At 36.5% G+C, this 21,363-nt stretch overlaps 3 protein-coding genes across 3 annotated transcripts; 1 reads left to right on the forward strand and 2 right to left on the reverse strand.

Annotated features, from left to right (window-relative positions):
- Nucleotides 1-9,099: 9,099 nt before the first annotated feature.
- Nucleotides 9,100-9,729, forward strand: LOC137925113 (phospholipid scramblase 2-like). The gene has a single exon (XM_068768495.1). The coding sequence runs from the start codon at nucleotides 9,100-9,102 to the stop codon at nucleotides 9,727-9,729; it is 630 nt and encodes a 209-aa protein (XP_068624596.1).
- Nucleotides 9,730-10,845: 1,116 nt separating this feature from the next.
- LOC137925301 (heat shock protein 68-like) lies at nucleotides 10,846-13,098 on the reverse strand. Its single transcript, XM_068768741.1, has one exon. The coding sequence runs from the start codon at nucleotides 12,988-12,990 to the stop codon at nucleotides 10,954-10,956; it is 2,037 nt and encodes a 678-aa protein (XP_068624842.1). The 5' UTR covers nucleotides 12,991-13,098; the 3' UTR covers nucleotides 10,846-10,953.
- A 6,141-nt stretch (nucleotides 13,099-19,239) lies between these two features.
- On the reverse strand, nucleotides 19,240-21,363 carry LOC137925162 (heat shock protein 68-like). The gene has a single exon (XM_068768545.1). It carries the CDS (start codon nucleotides 21,252-21,254, stop codon nucleotides 19,368-19,370), a length of 1,887 nt encoding a protein of 628 aa, XP_068624646.1. The 5' UTR covers nucleotides 21,255-21,363; the 3' UTR covers nucleotides 19,240-19,367.

Here is a 21,363-nt window from a genome sequence, read left to right on the forward strand (position 1 = left end):
AGCTGGCACAAACTTTTTTTATTTCTTTTGTAAATTTACTAAAGTAAGAATTATATATAGCTAGTAGTCACTAAGAGTTTTAGCTGTCTTTACTTTGACTTCTACAACTATTCTTCCATCAAGAGATGTTCCCTCCTCCCTCTTGATAAAGGTTCCTCTATCAAGTAATGATCCTGATCCTTCTTATAATACTTAAAAGTTTATATGACAATAATTTATGTTCGGAACCGCTGTACCGCGAGTTACCATGCTAAGTAAGAAAAGGACCAATGTTTAGCCACTTCCGCATATGCAGTCGTAGTCGTGCAACAGTCTCTGTGTTTGACACTAATCAGTGTAACATAACTCCTGAAGATGCCCCGTGGAGGGGTGAAACACGTGTTGAGTGATTTAGCGGTTGTAGTTGTGTAATTTGCATTGTTTGCCGCATGCGCATTTATCAGCGGGCTGGCGGGCGGTGCACTTTGTTGCACGACTACACTGCATGTGCGGAAGTGGCTAAATATTGGTCCTTTTCTTACTTAGGATGGACTTCCGCGAGGTTCTAACACTTAATTGAAGTAGACGCTCGATGTACAAAACTGTAACGTTTTGTTACAATTCAGTAATAAAATGTCTACCTTCTGGCATTTTAAATCATAACTTTAAAATACATCGATATAAATGTTGGTATATTTCAAACTAGACAAATGAAATATATCATTCGTAGAAGGCAAGGAGTCTCCGTGAAACACAGAAAGGAATTTAATAACAAGATATCGTCTAAAATATTCCACTGCCTTCACAATTCGCCCGCATTCAAATGCTATTTTATATTAAACTCTCTCGAAACAAACGTTTCACATGTAGATACTAATAAAATGAGAATTCTTGATTTCTTCCGCGCAAGTTATTTATATGATGTTGTTTTGTTAGTGTTTTAAAGCTATACGCGCACAGACGCCGGAGCGATTGCAATGCGATAGCGTACTTCAAGATATAATTCATATTAATATATGCTTAGAGAATGGTTAATAAAAAAATTATGTTTATATAAACAAGTTATTCCCAAAGTGGTCTATATCGACCCCTAGGGGTCTATGACAACCTGCAAGGGGTCTACATCAGCGAAAAAAATTTGGAGGTCCATGAAATGAAAATGGGGGTCCACGATAGTGGATCTCAACGCATACACTGATAGTACGTATTTACTTACATCATACTATCTTATAATATCAAAACATTTACATTATTTATAAAAGTACCTATGAAGTAAAAAAATTATTGTATATGTTTATAAAATTGTGTAAGTTGTAGGATGTTGGTATAATAGAATGGTTTAGTTGGTATAGTAGATACAAAAATTTATTTTGAGTAGTTTTAATTAAAAATCCAATTAATAAATGTATAAATTAACATGTGTTTTTACTTTAAGTTTTTAACATTAAACTTCACTACAGTTAGAAATTTACAGGAAATCAGGTAAGTAGGGGGTCTACCCAACACGAAGAAACATGGCAAGGGGTCTACGACACAAAAAAGTTTGGGGAACTCTGATATAAACGAACAGAAGTAATCCCTTTATAAATTACGAACGCATCTTTAGTACAATTTTCGAAATTAATATTTGCTAATGCTTTAACAGAGATAGCTTAGTGGTTAGAACTTTTACTCGATTCGATCGGGGTTATATTCCCGGGATACAATCTTTTATACTTTACACTAAGTGCATTGATTATATAGGATTGCCGCTGATCACAAACAAGTTTCTAGAGATGGCCAACATTGTCATTAGCGTATAAATATATCACACTGCGATCGCCAACTCGCCTGCTAAACGTGGCGATTATGGTATATCCCTCCATGGATATCTATAGCCTATACCTTGCAGTGGGCGTCTATAGGTTGTAACGATGACAAAGGCTGCTTTAGAAGCCTGTCGTTCTTACCTCCACCGCATAATTGAGAAAGATTTGGCAATAACTAAATTTGTTATGAAACATATATTCACCACGACTACACATACAAATATTCTCTCATCAAAACAAATTTATGTGTTACATTATATTTTAGCAAAATAGCGGATTTAATTCGTTAAGTCAAGCATTATGAGTTTAAATACTAAAATTGAATAGTTTGACTATGTATCTTTTAACAATGCCTCAAAAAAACTATCCGGTGGTAATAATTTCCGTCATGTGACAACCTCGACAGATGAGTTTTCTGAAATTATGGATTCTGTTTAACATTCATTATCTCGTTGGCTGTATGACATGCGTAAAAGTCCTAATAAAACCATAGATAATATCTATATAAGTAAAAAAAATGGGTTCTTGTCAAAAATCCGTTATCTACTAGTACATAAGGGAGATAAGATCACTTTAATGTACAAACATTAAGACACATGGCCAGACATCAAATCAAAAGGCATTACGAATCATTTAACTTTCTCTTTTTTATTACTCATTTATTTTATTATAATTAATCATTTTTAATTAAAACTTGTGTCTCAACAGCAATGGAGAGCGAAATATCTTTCATTGTGGCGACCTTTTTGACACCTATGCCTTGCAATCAGCTGTACATTACAGTTACATATATTTTTATATAATAGTATATGTGTTTTACATCAAATTAAATACATATAAATGGTATTAATATATTTAGAAATAGCAATCAAATGGTCAGAGTAATCGTTCAAACGTGAATTTTATTATATTTTTTAACTTCAAAACAGTGATTACACAAAAAATAATTAGAAGTTATAATTGAAAAATACGGCACAAAACTATACGTATTTTAAATCTAGGAAGATCAAATCCACGAAGCTCTGGAGATTAAAACAGTAAAGAAGGAGATCCAGCAGTCATCAACTAATTATAAAAATCGGCTGGACAAACACCCAAATAACTTGGCTTCCGAATTGACTTGCATCCAGTACAGGAAAAGCCTTAAACGCCATGACATCCAGAGTCTAGACGCTCGATGGTGAACTAGGAGTGTCTCCCGCCGGGGTGACCCCTTTCAAAGCTATAACCACTCAACAAATCCGCTTAAAGTCCTGGGACTGATCGCAGATGAAATAAGGAACACAAAAAAAAAACTAGGAAACTATTGCATGCTTTCTATACGTAATAAATTAGTAATGTTTTTCAGCAAATAAATTATCTCTGGTCTTCTTATCAGCTCATTGATGCCCATTGGAAGACATAGGTCTACCCATAAGATCGCCACGATTACGGATCTCAAATTGGTCGACGGCCCACCTGATGGGAGTTGAAACCCTTTCTGCCCCAACGACCGTCGTCTGCACGAGCTAAGTGCCACGTTCACTGCCACCTCAGACACGTAATTCTACGAGCTACGTCCGAGACTATAGTTCTTTTGGTAATCTCCTCATTTCTGTTTCCATTAGTCTCTAGGTGACCTTGAACCTTGTCCAATCGTAAGCGACCACGTTTCGGATCCTCAAAGATCTTCGTTTTCAGGTATTGCGGTATTTTAGGCGAGATGTTCCGGAGCTTCCCCAACGCTAGCCATCCCAATTGGATACGGCAAGTGATTTCTTTGTCAAAGTTGGATTTACCTATCTGGACAGTTTGTTCCAGGTATAAAAACACCTTTAACTTCGAGCGTAGCACCTCCGACAATTAGACATCAACTTCATCTTATCTATATATAAATTAATACAATAAATAATTGAATTATAAAATTTACGATATTACATATAAATACAAGTAGTATTATAATTTTGTTGGCAATCTAAAAAAAAATATTTAAAAAACATTAAAGAGTAAAAGAAAAAAACACCAAAATTATTTTTTTAAAATAACTTACATTTGACAAACCCTATTCTGAAAGTTTTACGTCTATATTCTTCATAATGTGGGAATTAAATTTTAATAAGAAATTACTAAAAATATTAATGGCTGGTAAGACGGAAGTAAGTTCATTGTACTCGTGCGATGTGTAGATATCAGTAACTTTACTTAGATTAGTTTGACTTAAGGGCGGTTTTAATAATGGAATCGATGCATCTTGTTCAGCTGGTCCAGTCAGAAACATTTTACAGGATCTCTTGCAAAAAAACTAAATCATTTAGTCTTTGTACATACGTAGTATATGAAAGCAGTCTGTTACATTAATATTATAAGATGCGGTATAATAAAACACGTGCTAAAGCTGGTGAGTAATAATCTGGTTAGTAAAATTAAAAAAAAAAATAGCAGATAAGGGCGCGTTCTAACGGATTTCCGCGCTCACATCGCAATGTAGCATTTCTTTCGACAAAACTATCTTCTGTCCCCCCCCCCTCACGACCCCCAGTGTTGTTCGCGTGTGTGCGTCGAGAAACTCACCCACACCGAGCCGCCCCCCGCTTTCACGGTTCTAATTTTTGGGGAATTTGGGGCATATTCGTAAATATGAAATGGAAAAAATATTTCGCGGTTAATCATATTCTCGACCTTGTACCGTGGTAATAAAGCGTAGTTTCTAACGGCTGCGGTACCGAAAAAAATTACTTCATATGTCGTCCTTAAGACGAAGCGCCTCGCGCTTCGTATGTGTGTTCGGAACAGGGAATACATTGAGACGGTATTTACTTACTTTTTTTACTTAATTAACGAAATGTCCGTTATTTATCTGCACATTCAATGTGTCAAATTATGTACGTTAAAAAGTTATTAGTAATTCAAAAAATTTAAATTAAAACTAAAAAAATTTCGTACCAAATTCTCTTAACTGTGACAATTTCGTTAATGAGTTACTCTTAAGCCTTCTCTAGTGGAAGCCTACTTCTTACGTCAAGTATGTTATAACATAAGCCAAAAGAGTTTTTCTCGGTACTTGTTAAAAACAGAAAAAGTCTTAAATCTGTTTCTATATTGTATATTCATCGTTAAAAAATATTATATTTTGATTGAAACCCGCAACTTTTCAGGAAAAATTATCACTGTCTTTAAATTATTTCTTATTTATTTATAATGGCATCAGAAATTATTAAGAGAACAATACGGTATTTTACATTTTATACTTAAAATTAGATTATAAACATGATACTAGAAAAAACGATGAAAACAGATATAATAAAGATTTTAATTGTAACTATGACAAGAGTGTCCAATGACAGAATTTGTAATTTGAATTTTTTTTAAAAAATGCTACAATAATTTACAATAAGAGTTGTGTGGATATTACCTCTTAAAAATTACGTCTTTAAATATTGACCATCACGTCGTGTACTCTTGGAATTTGGCCTCTCACGGCATTTCATGCTCACTACAGATATGGTCAAGGGATAGCACCAACCTCGCGAACGATATATTCTTAAAGCGTTAAAATATGTCACTGTATTTGCTTAGTAGATTTTAACCTTCATGTACACACACAAAGTCAACGCGGATCTGATCCGTTGACCAGGGAGGCCAGAGAATTTCTCCAAAACGACTTATCAATTTTTCTAGGAAGAAATCACGTAAAAGTCCTATAGTTACTCCAGCCTTGTAAGGTATACCTTCTTCTTAAAATCGCGTATGGCAACTAAAGGCAAGATGATCTCTTAATAATGATATGAAACCGTTCAATATATACCAATGAGAAACACCGGTCGCCAATACGATACCAATTCTAGATGAGGTAGGCTATCTATTGAGCAAAATTTGGGACTAACCAGTCATTCTGATTAGCTCCCTACAGAAATTATGCATTAGAGGCTGCGCAAACATCTACTTTGGTCCCTTACCTGGTAATCAGCCCTAGTCACGTCGATAATTTCTGTAATAATTGCTTTGTCTCAGTGAAGCACAAATTCTGTAGTCAGTCTTAGTAGTAGTAAGTCGTAACTTATTAACCATCGATGAAAATAAAGGTAAACCGATGAGAACAAATCATAAAAGCTAATCTTTGGTGACCGCTCTGAGCAGATTCAATTTCTATGATGATACTCCCTTGAATGCATGCGTGTCTACTGGGATAGGTTACTAAATTATTGTTGTCTTTTGCCCTTTCTGCAGTTTCGCAGACGATGCGGAAGTGACGCGAGGAGGGAAAAGCGCCACTCTCTCTGTGGAGTACACATGAGTAGATTGGTTAAAAAAGCCTTATTTATACATCAAACCAGATCAGATTTAAAGCAGAAGGCGATGCGGGCTTGTTCCTTACATAACTAACTTTCTTAGTTCCTAAATCCTATGAAGTAAAGTTATAAATTCGCAATACTTTCAATACGTCTCAGAAAAGAGCTAATGGGTATTTTGGTCTTGTGGAAAATTTCAACCTCCTGTTTCCGTAATTCGGGACAAAATTAAATCTGGTGAGGGAGGAATAAGAAACGATAATTCAACTTTACTGGATTTTGTTGCAGTGCGTTAGAGGAATGTATGTAAAACTTCCCCATTAATTAAATGGGGAAGTTTTGCATATAGTGCATATAGAGCAAGTTATAGAAATCTAATGTACTTTTAAACTATCTTACTTAGTAAACTTCAGATAACTCACAGAATTGTTATATATCTAGCACTAACTTCATATACTACGTATCCACGAAATCGATATATAAGGATATTACAGCTTAGACAGATAGTGAATTATACTGAAAGCAAGACTACATTTGAAAATTACTTGAGTGAGAATAAAATTAATATTTGTTAGAAATAATGTTTTTACGCAATTTACGTACATAATGGTTTCCAAGCTACACCCATTCAAACCTTATATAAGTATATATACTGTAAGACCACTAAAAATATAGCAAACTACAGAGTGTTATTTCATAGTAAAATGTCATAATTTTACCTACTTTAAAAGAGCATTACATTAACTGGTTTAAAAGGAAATTGTCTTACAAAAGAAATGTGACATAATTAAAAAAATCGAATAATAATCAAAAGATTTTTAACAAAAGTTTAATATACTAAATAAATTATTTATATTTCAGAGTGACAGCGGTTACACAACCAAGTTCTTTACATCACTACAGCACGGTAATTATGTACCCTGATACTTTTTATTCTATTAAATTCTCAACATAGCTTTTTTTACAACATAGGTTTTGGTAAACTTCATATAGATAGAGATAGCTGATAATCTATCTACAGACACATATATACTTACATTTTTATGCTTCTTTTTTGCAAATTATTCATTTTATCATTACGTGTAAACCTTACTCAATTACTTTCTCGATCCTCATTTGTGAATTTATTTTTATAAATCGACTTAAAAAATATTAATAATTTTTATAAATAAAAGCGTCTCTATGGACGCGCTGTGCGATCGCGCGATATATAGCTGTCGCGTATACGTAGGCGCAGTTGTATAATATTTTCCTATATGTTACTTCCATCATTTATTCTTTATTACTATATATCGTAACAACTATTCATAGCGAACTCAGAGTGTTTGTCTCTACGCGCCAGTGTGCGTGCCCGTATCTACATATATTATGAGTATAAAGGGCAGAGGGAGGAACTCAATTAAACATTTTCCTTAATCAAGAACGAAGGGAGATTTGCTCGTTGGTTATTATTATTTTTCTCCCGTTATTATTTCTATTGCGACTTTCGAATAACTCCGAGTGGTAAGTTGTAAACGAAGTTTCGGAATTGGATTTACGAAGAAAAAATTCTTTAGATCCACTAAAATATATTATTAATTACTTATTCATTTACCACTAGAAATAACGTAATATTTTCTTAAATGTGCTCTACTACAACCAATTATTTAAAAATCATCAATTTAAATATCAAATAGACTCGTCTAACATCAGTAACGACATCTATCGTAACCTATGTCACCATTTACATACTTAAAATTCGTAATCTTTTATGTTAATAGTGTTGAGCAACAACTTAAAAGACAAAAGAATTTATATTCATTTTTACCTTTTTTGGTAAAGACGTTATATGAAGCCCTGAAATAATATTTTTTAAATAACTGTAAACCCGGCTCATCTTTTTCCTTCAATTAAAATGAAATAAAAGGCCTGAGTTCAGCTCTTAACTCCTTAAAATTGACAGTTTAGAACACGAATAAATAAATCTACAGCAGACTGTATTTTATTTATAAGTTTTGCCAATTTTTGAATCACATGACTTATATTTCTCTCTGCCTTAGATTCAAATCGTTTACTGGTTAACTTTAGTACAAAAATAAAAATAAGTGGCAATGTAATCTCCACTTTTATTAATAGACTTTCACTGCTGCCCTATGGTATTTGCAGATACTGCAGTTCCGAGGTGGCAGGGCGCAAAAGGTTCCTAACCTAAGACCTCTTTTAAGGTAGCAAAGCTCGAGGGCATCCGGAGGAACCTCAGCTCGGACCCTTACATACTGTTTCAACGGATTAAATATCACCATCATACGTGCAATTTCAAGAAATAAAAGTATAAGGATACTGCAACTAAATGTAACTCAGTAATTTAAAAGAGCGCCCTCTTTTAATAAATAATATGTACTAAGATATGATATAATACAACGAAATCGCGCAATCAACATGAAATCGTATTACATGTTTTGCATAGAGGGAACTTTAATCAAAACACATTTCATTAAAATAGTCATGTACTAGAATTCGTAAATAAATAAATAAGTTTATAACTATTTTATGTAAATAATTATTTCAAATATTTCCGATTTGTTAATGATATACAAAAAAATGTATGATTTTAATTAATCTCATTATTTGCAATAACTTGTGTGTAATTTTTAATTTTACAACTAATCCTTTTAAGTTAATTACCGTAAAAAGCAACGAAAAAAGGAAGTATCACTACAAGATGTAGAATCTATCATCAGTTATAACAATAAAACGTGTTGCTTAATATTTAAACATATAACAGAATAAAACTAAAATTTCTTAAATGAATACTTATAAATTAGCGACACCTTTCCGTACAATTTCGCACTAAACTATAAAATCGCTTTCAATTTGAATTATAAGTGTCTTATTCGCCTTCTTGTCATTTTTTGACACATTACTAAATACATAAAATTGAAAGCATATTAAATTTTAGTTTCGTAAGCCAAAATTAAATCCAATTTTTAAAAATGAAGAAGACGAGAGACAAAATAAGATGATTTACGTTGGATACAATATAAAACGGAAATTTTTTAGTTTAAATGGTAAACGACGAAAACAGAACAACAAAAGCAGAATGGATGCCTTGTCCGAAAATAGAAACCAATTATCCTGGATTAACGTACATATATTCTTTGAACAAGATAATAATAACTAACAAACCGGACGATTTACATAAAATCATTGGCATAAATGGTGACTGCTATACTATATATAACAACCAACAACAGAAAGTGTTTTTAGCAGTACAAGAGAAACTCAAAAGGAAACATAAAATAACGATATTTAATTATTACGGCAATGAAGTTATTCAAATAAAGAGACCTGATGGTATATGTTTAAATAGAGTTCTAGTTTTCGCTCCGCCTGGAAACTTTGTGGGGTCCGTAGAGAAAATGCTTTCTTGGTTTCATTGCTTCAATGTTACAAATCCCAGTGTTTTTTTAGTTAAAAATCACACAGGCGAAGTAGTGTTAAAAGTCAAGGCTCGAAGATGCTCACTCTATGAATATGACATCTTGTCCGACGATGTCACAGTAGGTGTTGTGACCAAGGAATTGAAAAACCAAAGTGTGTTGATGGAAAAATGTGTCGGCGCTTCATTTCCATTGGAAATGGATTTTGGACATAAAGCTGTATTGATAGGAGCATGTTTCTTAATTGGTTTTTAAAAACATTTAACTTGCAATATCAAGTTTATATCGCTACTTACCAGTAACAAGTCAAGTCTATTATTTTGACAAAAATCTTTTCTTGAATCCAGGAAACTGTCTTGGTTACAGCTCCGGCTGAGGTAATGTATATAACTTAAATTAATAAAGCATTTATAATCATTCATAGTTATTTATTTCGCACCAACTTTTGTATAACATTGAAAAGAAACAAGTATATTTCATGTGAATAATATTTACTAATTTAGGTATAATCATTACCAAAAATAATATTCATAATAAACAATAGATGGCGCTGTAACAAATAATAGTTCTACTCAGGTGTTTCAAAACATTGTTTTTAAATGTCTCAGCAGAACTATTATGGGCTAAGAATGGAATGGACTCCGGATGTAGTTTATTTTACCTAAATAAATTATATAAGACAAAGACGTTCGTGACGCTTGTAATGAACGTTATTTTTCATTAATACTAAAAATTTTATTAACCAAAAATTCGGCATAGTTTTCAATTAAATGAGACAAATTCCCATTGAAGTTCCATTTTGGTGAAAGATTAATACAATTTGTTTTTTGATTGAAACCTTTTGACCCTTTCAATCACTGAGGCCATAAGTTACTATTCCATTCGTTTGATTTACAGAAACATTGATAAAGCTAGATTATCGACACAATAGTGGAACTAAAATATAAACTAATGATTCGTCGGAGATTTCAAAGCTTAATCAAATACTTTTAATTGTCAGTAGGCGACAAATATCGTTTTACATTGTTTAAAGCGAAGATTAAAAACTTATTTAAAATTGAAAATTTGTATACCAGATAGCAAAAGGTGGTTGATAACGAAGGTGAATATATTGTTGATTAGAAATAAAAACTTAACAATGTAGTCGTGTGAATTTAATTTAAGAGACATTTATTTCCGGTTCCCCTAACACAAACATATATGAATATTTCTTTACGAGATTGTTAACACATACATTCCCATCTATGTTATATACTACATATTTATTTTCCTCATTCTTTACAATACTTATTGATTTTAACCAATATAAAGGAGCAATAGAATAAAACAACAAAATAAACTTTACAAAAATCATTTCTTTAATTAAATCAGTCAACAAACTTAAAATAATCAGCCTTATTGAATTAAATATAATACAGTATGTACAACGTTATCTTATAATTAAAATGAGATCAAATTTAAATTTTCGGAAGATAAAGTTTAATCAACTTCTTCTACCGTAGGACCACTGTGTTGCCCACCGTACATCCCGCTCGGCATTCCGCCGTACATTCCTCCGGGCATGCCTCCAGGCATACCTCCCGGCATCCCGCCAGGCATTCCTCCCGGCATACCGCCCGGCATTCCTCCTGGCATTCCTCCCGGCATACCGCCTGGCATGCCTCCAGGCATTCCTCCCGTGCTTTGTCCTTGGCCATGCATCTTGGACATGAGCGGCGAGCAGACGCGCTGCAGCTCCTTGAGTCGGTGCTCGTACTCTTCACGATCGGCGAGCGTGTTGTTGTCCAGCCAGCGCAGCGCTTCGTCACACTCCCGGCGCGCCGCGCTCTTGTCACTGTCGCTCAGCTTGTCACCCGCCTCATCCACGGCTTGCTTCACCCCGAACGCATAAGATTCTAGCTGGTTACGAGCGGCGACCCTCTGTCGCTGCTTCTCATCTTCGTCCTTGTAGCGCTCGGCCTCGGATAACATGCGGTCGATCTCCGCCTGCGACAGCCGCCCTTTATCGTTCTTGATCACGATGTTCTTGCTGCGGCCCGTGCTGTTCTCCTTGGCCGACACGTTCAGGATGCCGTTTGCGTCTAGGTCGAAGGTCACGTCGATCTTGGGGACACCGCGTGGCGCCGGCGGGATTCCGGTCAGGTCGAAGGTACCTAGCAGATTGTTGTCCTTGGTCATCGCACGCTCGCCCTCGTACACCTGTATGGTGACCGCTGGCTGGTTGTCAGAGTAGGTGGTGAAGGTCTGAGACTGCTTGCACGGGATCTTAGAGTTGCGTTCGATGATCTTCGTCATGACTCCGCCGGCGGTCTCGATGCCGAGCGACAGCGGCGCCACGTCAACCAGCAACACGTCCTGGATCTTGGAGTGAGACTCTCCGCTGAGGATAGCAGCCTGCACCGCGGCACCGTACGCGACTGCCTCGTCGGGGTTGATAGATAGGTTAAGCTTCTTTCCGCAGAAGAAGTCCTGCAGCAAAGCCTGCACCTTCGGGATGCGCGTGGAGCCGCCTACGAGTACCACATCATGAATCTGGCTCTTGTCCATCTTCGCGTCACGGAGAGCTTTCTCGACCGGCTCCAGCGTGCCGCGGAACAGGTCCGAGTTGAGTTCCTCGAAGCGCGCGCGGGAGACGCGCGTGTAGAAGTCGATGCCCTCGTAGAGCGCGTCGATCTCGATAGTGGCTTCAGTGCTGGAGGACAGCGTGCGCTTGGCGCGCTCGGCCGCGGTGCGTAGGCGGCGTAAGGCGCGTGGGTTAGCTCGCAGGTCTTTCTTGTACTTGCGCTTGAATTCATCCGCCAGGTGGTTCACTAGCCTGTTGTCGAAGTCCTCGCCGCCCAAGTGCGTATCGCCGGCAGTTGATTTCACCTCGAACAGCGAGCCCTCGTCGATGCTCAGGATGGACACGTCGAAGGTGCCGCCGCCCAGGTCAAATATCAGCACGTTACGCTCACCCTTCAGGTTCTTGTCCAGACCGTAGGCCAGCGCGGCGGCCGTGGGCTCGTTGATGATACGCAGCACGTTCAGCCCGGCGATGGCGCCCGCGTCCTTCGTGGCCTGACGCTGCGAGTCGTTGAAGTACGCCGGCACCGTGATCACGGCATCCCGCACTGCGCTGCCGAGATATGCCTCCGCGGTCTCCTTCATCTTAGTCAACACCATGCTACTAATCTCCTCTGGCGCAAACCTCTTCGTCTCGCCTTTGAACTCCACCTGGATCTTGGGTTTGCCGCAGTCATTGATCACCTTGAAGGGCCAGTGCTTCATGTCCGCCTGGATCTTTGGATCGTCGAACTTGCGTCCGATCAGCCTCTTGGCATCAAACACCGTGTTGCTGGGGTTGAGCGCCACCTGGTTCTTGGCCGCATCACCGATCAGTCGCTCTGTGTCGGTGAAGGCTACGTACGAAGGTGTCGTCCTGTTGCCTTGGTCGTTGGCGATGATCTCCACATTGCCGTGCTGCCACACTCCCACACACGAGTACGTCGTTCCGAGATCAATTCCGATAGCTGGCATTTTGTTTTAAAATTACGCTTCTCCTTTAGTATTAAATAAATATATAATCGCTTGTGAAACAACTTCGGTAAACACCGAACTCTTCTCTTCGTTCGCTTCGTATCGCGTTTCAAATATATCTGACTTCCCGCGCCGGCCGCACGGCTTTTATATTCAACGAATGTAAATCTCGAAACGACTCGAAACTTCGCGAGTCAGCCAATGACGACAATGTTGCGAGAACATTCTGGATTTGACAGAGCAGTTCAGCTGAATAAGTTAGAAAAGGATAGCAATAGGTATTTTCATTCTCGAAGTTTCTCGACGCTTCGAGAATTGTCTGTTTATTAAACACGGTTGGAATGTATTGAGATAGAAAGAGATAGACTAATACGTTTATTGCTTCTTGAACATTCCCGGTGTTGTTAGAAACACAAATTTTCCTTTAATTATAGGAACAGTATTATAGTTTAACAAAAACTATTTTTTGTATTATAAATTCATCCAAAACATTGTTTTTAAACAAGACTTTTTTACTATTCTGAATAGCATTCTAAAGTTAGTAGGTAGTTTGTGCCTATTTGGTATTTTAATATGTATAAAAGGTTTTTTGTTTTTATAATTTCGTACTTTTTTTTTTATTTATATGGTCCCCGCTGTTGGTGACCTCTTGTTCCCCTATCTCGTGTAGGACAGGGACTTTTTAATTCTAGTAATTTATTCATTTCTTTTTTATTATTATTATCATTCTTCTCTTTCATATCATCTTATCTGTCGTACTATTTCTTTCATTCTAAAATTTTCCCATTTCATTTCATTCCATTAGCCATACATTCATCCTCAACCACTACATTCTAGGTTTCCTATTTTATTTTGCAACATTATTTATTTTTATCTATTGCATTTATTACCATCTTCCTGCAGTAGCTGAGGAAGCATACTCTCTCCCCTTCGTCTTGCATGATGGCCGAGATATTGCTTTCTTCTATCTTTTTGCCCATCCGGCATTCGGAATCTGCGCGCAGTCTTCCGAACGCCGGAACTTTCATACTGCAGTCAGTTTCTTTATGGGTTTTATATACTTAAAACATATTAACTGAATTATCATTATTACCACTACAGCCGTAGCCGTTCGAAATGGCTTACAACCAGTCTTTTCCTTACTAACGCAATAAAATACTACAAAGACATATTATATATACACTTCGCAGTTGAATGTTGAATTTCTTAAATATAAAGAATTTTGTGTTTTCTGGTCTTCACTTATCGTTATACTATATTTAAGTGCATAATTGTAGTTAATACCTTTTACTTTTTTGTGTTTTTAAAGTTGGGCATTTGTAAATTTTTATAAATATTGGGTAATTTAGAATTTCGGTGCTTCTTTCTGGTCTGCGTTGTGTGAGCGGGAGAGAAAGATTAGAATGTCCCGTTCTACCATTTTACGTTCCGTTTGCACGGAATGCGTGTCGTGAATCAGTTTTGCTCTTGAAATTTAATTATTACAATTTTAATAATAATAATTTCAGCTTTAGTAATTTAGTAATATTATTAAAAACCTTTGTCTTTTTTCAATGTAAATGTTAAAAGTTTACGAAAAGGCAATTCGACTCAATCGTGAAATGATTAGGAAAGACCCATTCTGCCCAAATTTGACATGTTTTTATTGAATCTTGTGAACCACTTATATTTAGTGCTAACTAAATATAACTTAAGTTTTCTTGTTGAAATACTAAACCACAGCGCAGTGATAACTTAATAGTCTGCACCATGATATTAGCTTGAAATAACAACAAACAAAAATATTATAAACCATATTTATTTATTTATATTTAGGTACATAAGTAGTAGTATAATAGTAAACAAGTTCCCATGCAAGTAATAGTTCTGTTTTATGTTTCTTTGATGTTAATACAACAATTCCAATTTAGATTAATAACATACTAAAACAAAAAATCTAACACCGAAAAAAATTATGGAGTAAACATAAAAAGATTCATTAATTTGATATAACCTGTAGAAAGACAATAAACTGATCTTTTTATCTATTGCTAGCCTATGTTCATCGATATTTTTCAAGAATATCATTTATGGACTAAGCTTTGTCATAATTTTTCCTTAACGAAACTTTTCTTTTTGAAAGTCTAACTCTCATATTGTAGATTGCACGTACAGGGCGCAAGCAAAATAAAAATTATTATAATGTCAGTGGCATTACTTTGTAAAAGTAATCTGCAGGACAATGCCTATATAATAAATAAATTGATGAAGATAAACTCGGTCAATTAACAGATTTTATGACTACACGATTAGATGAAAGGTCAATCATCAACTTATATTCAAAGTTGAAGGTTCAACTCAACACTTGTGCCTGAACCTTATATTTTATTAGCATTAAATTGTATGAGAGATTACGCAAAGAGACGCCGAAGCCAATCTACGATTCTTACTTACAGTTGTTACTAACAAAATCTTAAATGTTACACAACGCAGACATGAAAAATACATAAAATAAAAGATATGATGATTAATTACATGGCACAAAAATGGCTGTTAACAATGTGCCGAAAATTTGTAATTAAAAAAAAAAATTCGTAAGTTTATTGTTAACCATTTTCGCGCCTTTTTTGAGTATTCTATATTTAAAATGCATTTGCATTGTTGTGTTAATTTTTATGTATAATCAAAATGGGTAATTTGTTTATTCATTAATAGCATATTTTTTGGAATAGTGAAATTAATATTTCCTGTTACAAATATTGTATATATTAAACCTTATGATATGTCAAAATGCAATATATTTGATTCATCACATATATAACTAAATAAACTTCTTGCATCTTGAATTTTTTCAGTATTTACTTGGAATTGTGGGCATTTAAGTGTATAAAATAATACTTGTTTAATATTTATCAATAGAATTTTATTTATCAATACTTGAAAGCCTATAGCTTAACAAGGTCAATATCACTACAAAAAAGTAAAGGTTTCAACATTATAAGTTTTACAAAAAAAAAACACATTTTAAATGTGCATATTACTTGTCACTAGACTAATATTTATAAAATCAACAATCTTATTAGGTTTTCTGAAACATTTTCTAAGTCAAAGCAATTAAATCAAAGGTTAAAAAATAGGTGTAAAAGTAAGTGAGCATTAACTTTTACGCATTATTTTGTTCGATATGACTGCCTCTTCTTAAACAAGTGCAAATCTTCTTTCTCTTTAGGGTTTCCAGAAGAAATTTTGGTGGAATAATTAGGTACTGCATTTGCACAGAACATCTTTCCTACGATTTTCGATTAAAAATAAGAAATAATAACCAGATTTTCACATATTATTATATTTATAAGACCTTGATAAAAATTCAATAAAATTGGACAAATGCATAGATAACAGACATAAGTAATAATATTATTTGCATTAAGTATTACAAATAGTAACCCAATCTTGAACTATTTTTTTATTCAATCGTTATAATTTATTCATCTTAGAGGAAATGGTGAAAGACTAAACATCTTTTTATTTACCTAAAGTTAAAAAGGTTTAGTGATGAAAAATTATTTTGTATCCATTTATCTTTTGTTTTGCAAATCAAACAGTGCGATGAAAACTTTGAGGACCACAAATGATACCTTCTTGTGCACATGTAGATACTCCAAAAATAGTTCCTTTTGATGATTTATCTATAAGTACCTAACTGTAACATTTTCCAAAGTTTTTTGCAAGAAAACAGGGTAATAACATTCAAATATCAAATTTACAAAAATTGATCATTCAGCACAAAGGTAACTCATTCAAAGTATTTATAATTTTATAATTGATATCAAAATTTTCTGAACATGTTTATATATGAAACAGCTAAAAATCTTGCTGAACTGAAGCCGGTTCATACCCGGTGTAGTCTGGAGAGGTAATGGAGTAACAAAAAACTATTAAATAGTTTTCCTCAATTAGATAAGAAATTAGCCACAAGATTTGCATAAAATCTTGTAACAAGCTTTTATAATGTATTGAAAAATGCACACTTAAGGATTTAGATTTTTAATCCTAAATACTGTCTAAATATAAGATAGAAAACAAAACTAACTGACATCTTACATGTATCAGTCAAGTCAAATATGTGAACAGGTCACATAAGTGTAATAAAAAATAGAGCAAAAGCACAAATAACCAATTCGGTATCCCATGGAAGATCTTAGGAGTCAATTGGTTAAGAGAAGAAGGAAGGAAGAACTTTAATTATTGTTTGGTACCCTTTGAGTTACAGTGATCTTTGAGTAGGCCTACTGCACTTAAAGACATTTTATAACGAAAATGTTAATTGAAACTAAAACAGTTGGAGCTTAAAATTAAAAGTTAAATTATTATCATTATTAATGCCATCTTTGTATTGTGCATTTAATGTATCTCAGACAGTTATCACTTTAAGTGACCTATAAAACCATAACGTTGATCAACCATGGAAAATAATGTCAGCTTATAAACACTGTAGTAAAATGCAGTTTTATGCATAATAAAATACCAAACATTCATTAAAAAAGTTTCATTGTCAGGTAATGTAGACTTCTGCAAAGAGAACTTGTCGGTCTGTAAGAGGCTTATAATATTTTCCACATTTCAACGCATCTCATCTACTTATCTCTGATTAGTGTTATTGTTCAAACAAATTCTCATTATTTTAATATATTAGACAAGAACTTGTGCATACAATGTTAAAGACCTATGCAATTTCTGGTAAATAAGCTGCTCTCTTTATTGACTTTCCCTAAATACACTGATGAATCAGCCTATAGTTCACTGTTCACACCGTTCCGTTCCCTAGTAGTTCCCTCTTCAATAGTACTGTTGACTGCTTATAATCAACTTAAGAATATTTTTTCATTATACAATCAATACAAATAATAATTCTGACTACAATTTAAGTGCTATGTTATCAATTAATACTTATTGGGTAGGTTTAAAAAGGCAGCTAATTATTTTATATATTTGTCATGATCTATAAAATAATACCAAATAAATGGGCAACCTGTTAAGTATAAATCTATATTGGATTTGATAATGTACCAAGGTCCAGTCAAATTGTTGGAGTTTTGTTGACTTTGCTAATTTTAAAATATACTATAAGATGCTCATAAACTATCATCTTGAATAGGTGATTGTGGAAATATTGATTTTATGGACTGAACATTTTCTTGGTGCTTTGAAAAAATGACATGCTTGCTTATTTTCTAATCTTTCTTTTTCTGATAAGTAGTCTTTAATTTCCAGAAGGTTTCATAGTATCATTGTGTATATCTTTTTTTAAATGAGATACATGCAAGTATTGAATTGATAGAAATCAAAATTTCAGGCAGTCCGAACTGTATTTTCTGGATTTTTTTTGTCCAATTCTGCCATCATAATTTGGAGACCTAGTATTTTGGAGTCTCTTAATTCACATTAGTTATTTATTTCTAATCTCTTGAATAATACACTCTATTTAAATTCCAAACGAATTTACACAAATGATTTTTTTAACTTAGTGCAAGTTACATACTAAAACATCAGGAGCATGTATGTGTTTAAATTTCTTTCGAGTCAAATAGTACATATGTTTTAAATAAAGGAACAAGTTAAGATGTACCTAGTTAATACACGTGTATAACAATTTATACAATATTTTAAAAATTCGAAATAAGAAATTGTGAAAACCTGTAGGAAACCGATTTCAACTCTTAAAGTCCTATACGAACACTTTTCTATTCGTGAATCTCTGCAATAAATGACAAAACCTTAGCTTATTAAGCTATGCTGTAACTTATTTTACTTTTAGATACTTAAATAAAAAACTTATACAAAAACAACTTTATTTTAAGTGAACTTCCACTTTCTTCTACATTTGCCAGAATTTAAGGAAGTTAATTAAACATTAAATGAATTATTTGCTTTAACTTTATCTAAATTGAATATTAAAATCCTTTCTTTAAACATAACAATCATGATATCACTCGTACCAATTTCTTATTTCAGTTAGAATATGGGCGCTATAAACATCAATCTGACATGTCATATTTGCCACCATTTAAGATTTTTTTTAATCGGTGACCACATTTAATATAATATTTTTTATCAGTCAATTTAATTCCAGTAAGTGAATTAATGAATACAGTCCAAATTTTTGGGCAAATTATTATGAATTAAATTTAAAGAACTTAGATACTAGGTGGCGCTGGTCAGAGAAAAGCATAGGAAAACGGAATAGGGAATAAATCTTAAAAACAACAAAACTTATAAGTTTAGTTTATTAGTTTATTTCACTCATCATTAATAACCGACGAATGCAGCAAAAATAATTTATCAGTCTTAAAAATTAATATCACATAATTATAATAATCCTAATTACTCAGACTAGACATTTAATCTACTTCTTCGACGGTGGGTCCTTCACGTTGACCGCCAGGCATTCCTCCAGCGCTCTGGCCGTGCATCTTCGACATGAGCGGCGAGCAAACGCGCTGCAGCTCCTTGAGTCGGTGCTCGTACTCTTCACGCTCGGCGAGCGTGTTGTTGTCCAGCCATCGCAGCGCTTCGTCACACTCCCGGCGCGCCGCGCTCTTGTCACTGTCGCTCAGCTTGTCACCCGCCTCCTCCACGGCTTGCTTCACGCCAAACACATACGACTCTAGCTGGTTACGAGCGGCGACCCTCTGTCGCTGCTTATCATCCTCGTCTCTGTATCGCTCGGCCTCGGACAACATGCGGTCGATCTCTGCCTGCGACAGCCGCCCCTTGTCGTTCTTGATCACGATGTTCTTGCTGCGGCCTGTGCTGTTCTCCTTGGCCGACACGTTCAGAATGCCGTTTGCGTCCAGGTCGAAGGTCACGTCGATCTTGGGGACACCGCGTGGTGCCGGCGGGATGCCGGTCAAGTCGAACGTTCCCAGCAGATTGTTGTCCTTGGTCATCGCCCGCTCGCCCTCGTACACCTGGATGGTCACCGCCGGCTGGTTGTCCGAGTAGGTAGTGAAGGTCTGAGACTGCTTGCACGGGATCTTCGAGTTGCGTTCGATGATCTTCGTCATGACTCCGCCGGCGGTCTCGATGCCCAGCGACAGCGGTGCCACGTCAACCAGCAACACGTCCTGGATCTTGGAGTGCGACTCTCCGCTGAGGATAGCAGCCTGCACCGCGGCACCGTACGCAACCGCCTCGTCGGGGTTGATGGATAGGTTGAGCTTCTTTCCGCAGAAGAACTCCTGCAGCAAAGCCTGCACCTTCGGGATGCGCGTGGAGCCGCCTACGAGCACCACATCGTGAATCTGGCTCTTGTCCATTTTCGCGTCACGGAGAGCTTTCTCGACCGGCTCCAGCGTGCCGCGGAACAGATCAGAGTTGAGTTCCTCGAAGCGCGCGCGGGAGACGCGCGTGTAGAAGTCGATGCCCTCGTAGAGCGCGTCGATCTCGATGGTGGCTTCAGTGCTGGAGGACAGCGTGCGCTTGGCGCGCTCGGCCGCGGTGCGTAGGCGGCGTAAGGCGCGTGGGTTAGCTCGCAGGTCTTTCTTGTACTTGCGTTTGAATTCATCTGCCAGGTGGTTTACTAGCCTGTTGTCGAAGTCTTCGCCGCCCAGATGCGTGTCGCCGGCTGTCGACTTCACCTCGAACAGCGAACCTTCGTCGATGCTCAGGATCGACACGTCAAAGGTGCCGCCGCCCAGGTCAAATATCAGCACGTTGCGTTCACCCTTCAGGTTCTTGTCCAGACCGTAGGCCAGCGCGGCGGCCGTGGGCTCATTGATGATGCGCAGCACGTTCAGCCCGGCGATGGCGCCTGCGTCCTTCGTGGCCTGACGCTGCGAGTCATTGAAGTACGCCGGCACCGTGATCACGGCATCCCGCACTGCGCTGCCAAGGTACGCTTCCGCGGTCTCCTTCATCTTCGTTAACACCATGCTGCTGATCTCCTCTGGCGCAAACCTCTTCGTCTCGCCTTTGAACTCCACCTGGATCTTGGGTTTGCCGCAGTCATTGATCACCTTGAAGGGCCAGTGTTTCATGTCCGCCTGGATCTTTGGATCGTCGAACTTGCGTCCGATCAGCCTCTTGGCGTCGAACACCGTGTTGCTGGGGTTGAGCGCCACCTGGTTCTTGGCCGCATCGCCGATCAGTCGCTCTGTGTCGGTGAAGGCCACGTACGAAGGTGTCGTCCTGTTTCCTTGGTCGTTGGCGATGATCTCAACGTTGCCGTGCTGCCACACTCCCACACACGAGTACGTCGTTCCGAGATCAATTCCGATAGCTGGCATTTTGTTTTAAAATTACGTTTCTCCTTTAGTATTAAATAAATATATAATCGCTTGTGAAACAACTTCGGTAAACACCGAACTCTTCTCTTCGTTCGCTTCGTATCGCGTT

The sequence above is a fragment of the Battus philenor genome, unplaced genomic scaffold, assembly GCF_028537555.1.
Source record: "Battus philenor isolate CCGP_79_NKW_IND1 unplaced genomic scaffold, ilBatPhil1.0.hap1 SCAF_26, whole genome shotgun sequence".
Lineage (NCBI taxonomy): Eukaryota > Metazoa > Arthropoda > Insecta > Lepidoptera > Papilionidae > Battus > Battus philenor.

What these genes read in the sequence shown, in the direction of transcription:
- LOC137925301 (XM_068768741.1), bottom strand. Translation starts at nt 12,990, where the DNA reads ATGCCAGCTATCGGAATTGATCTCGGAACGACGTACTCGTGTGTGGGA.
- LOC137925113 (XM_068768495.1), top strand. Translation starts at nt 9,100, where the DNA reads ATGGTAAACGACGAAAACAGAACAACAAAAGCAGAATGGATGCCTTGT.
- LOC137925162 (XM_068768545.1), bottom strand. Translation starts at nt 21,254, where the DNA reads ATGCCAGCTATCGGAATTGATCTCGGAACGACGTACTCGTGTGTGGGA.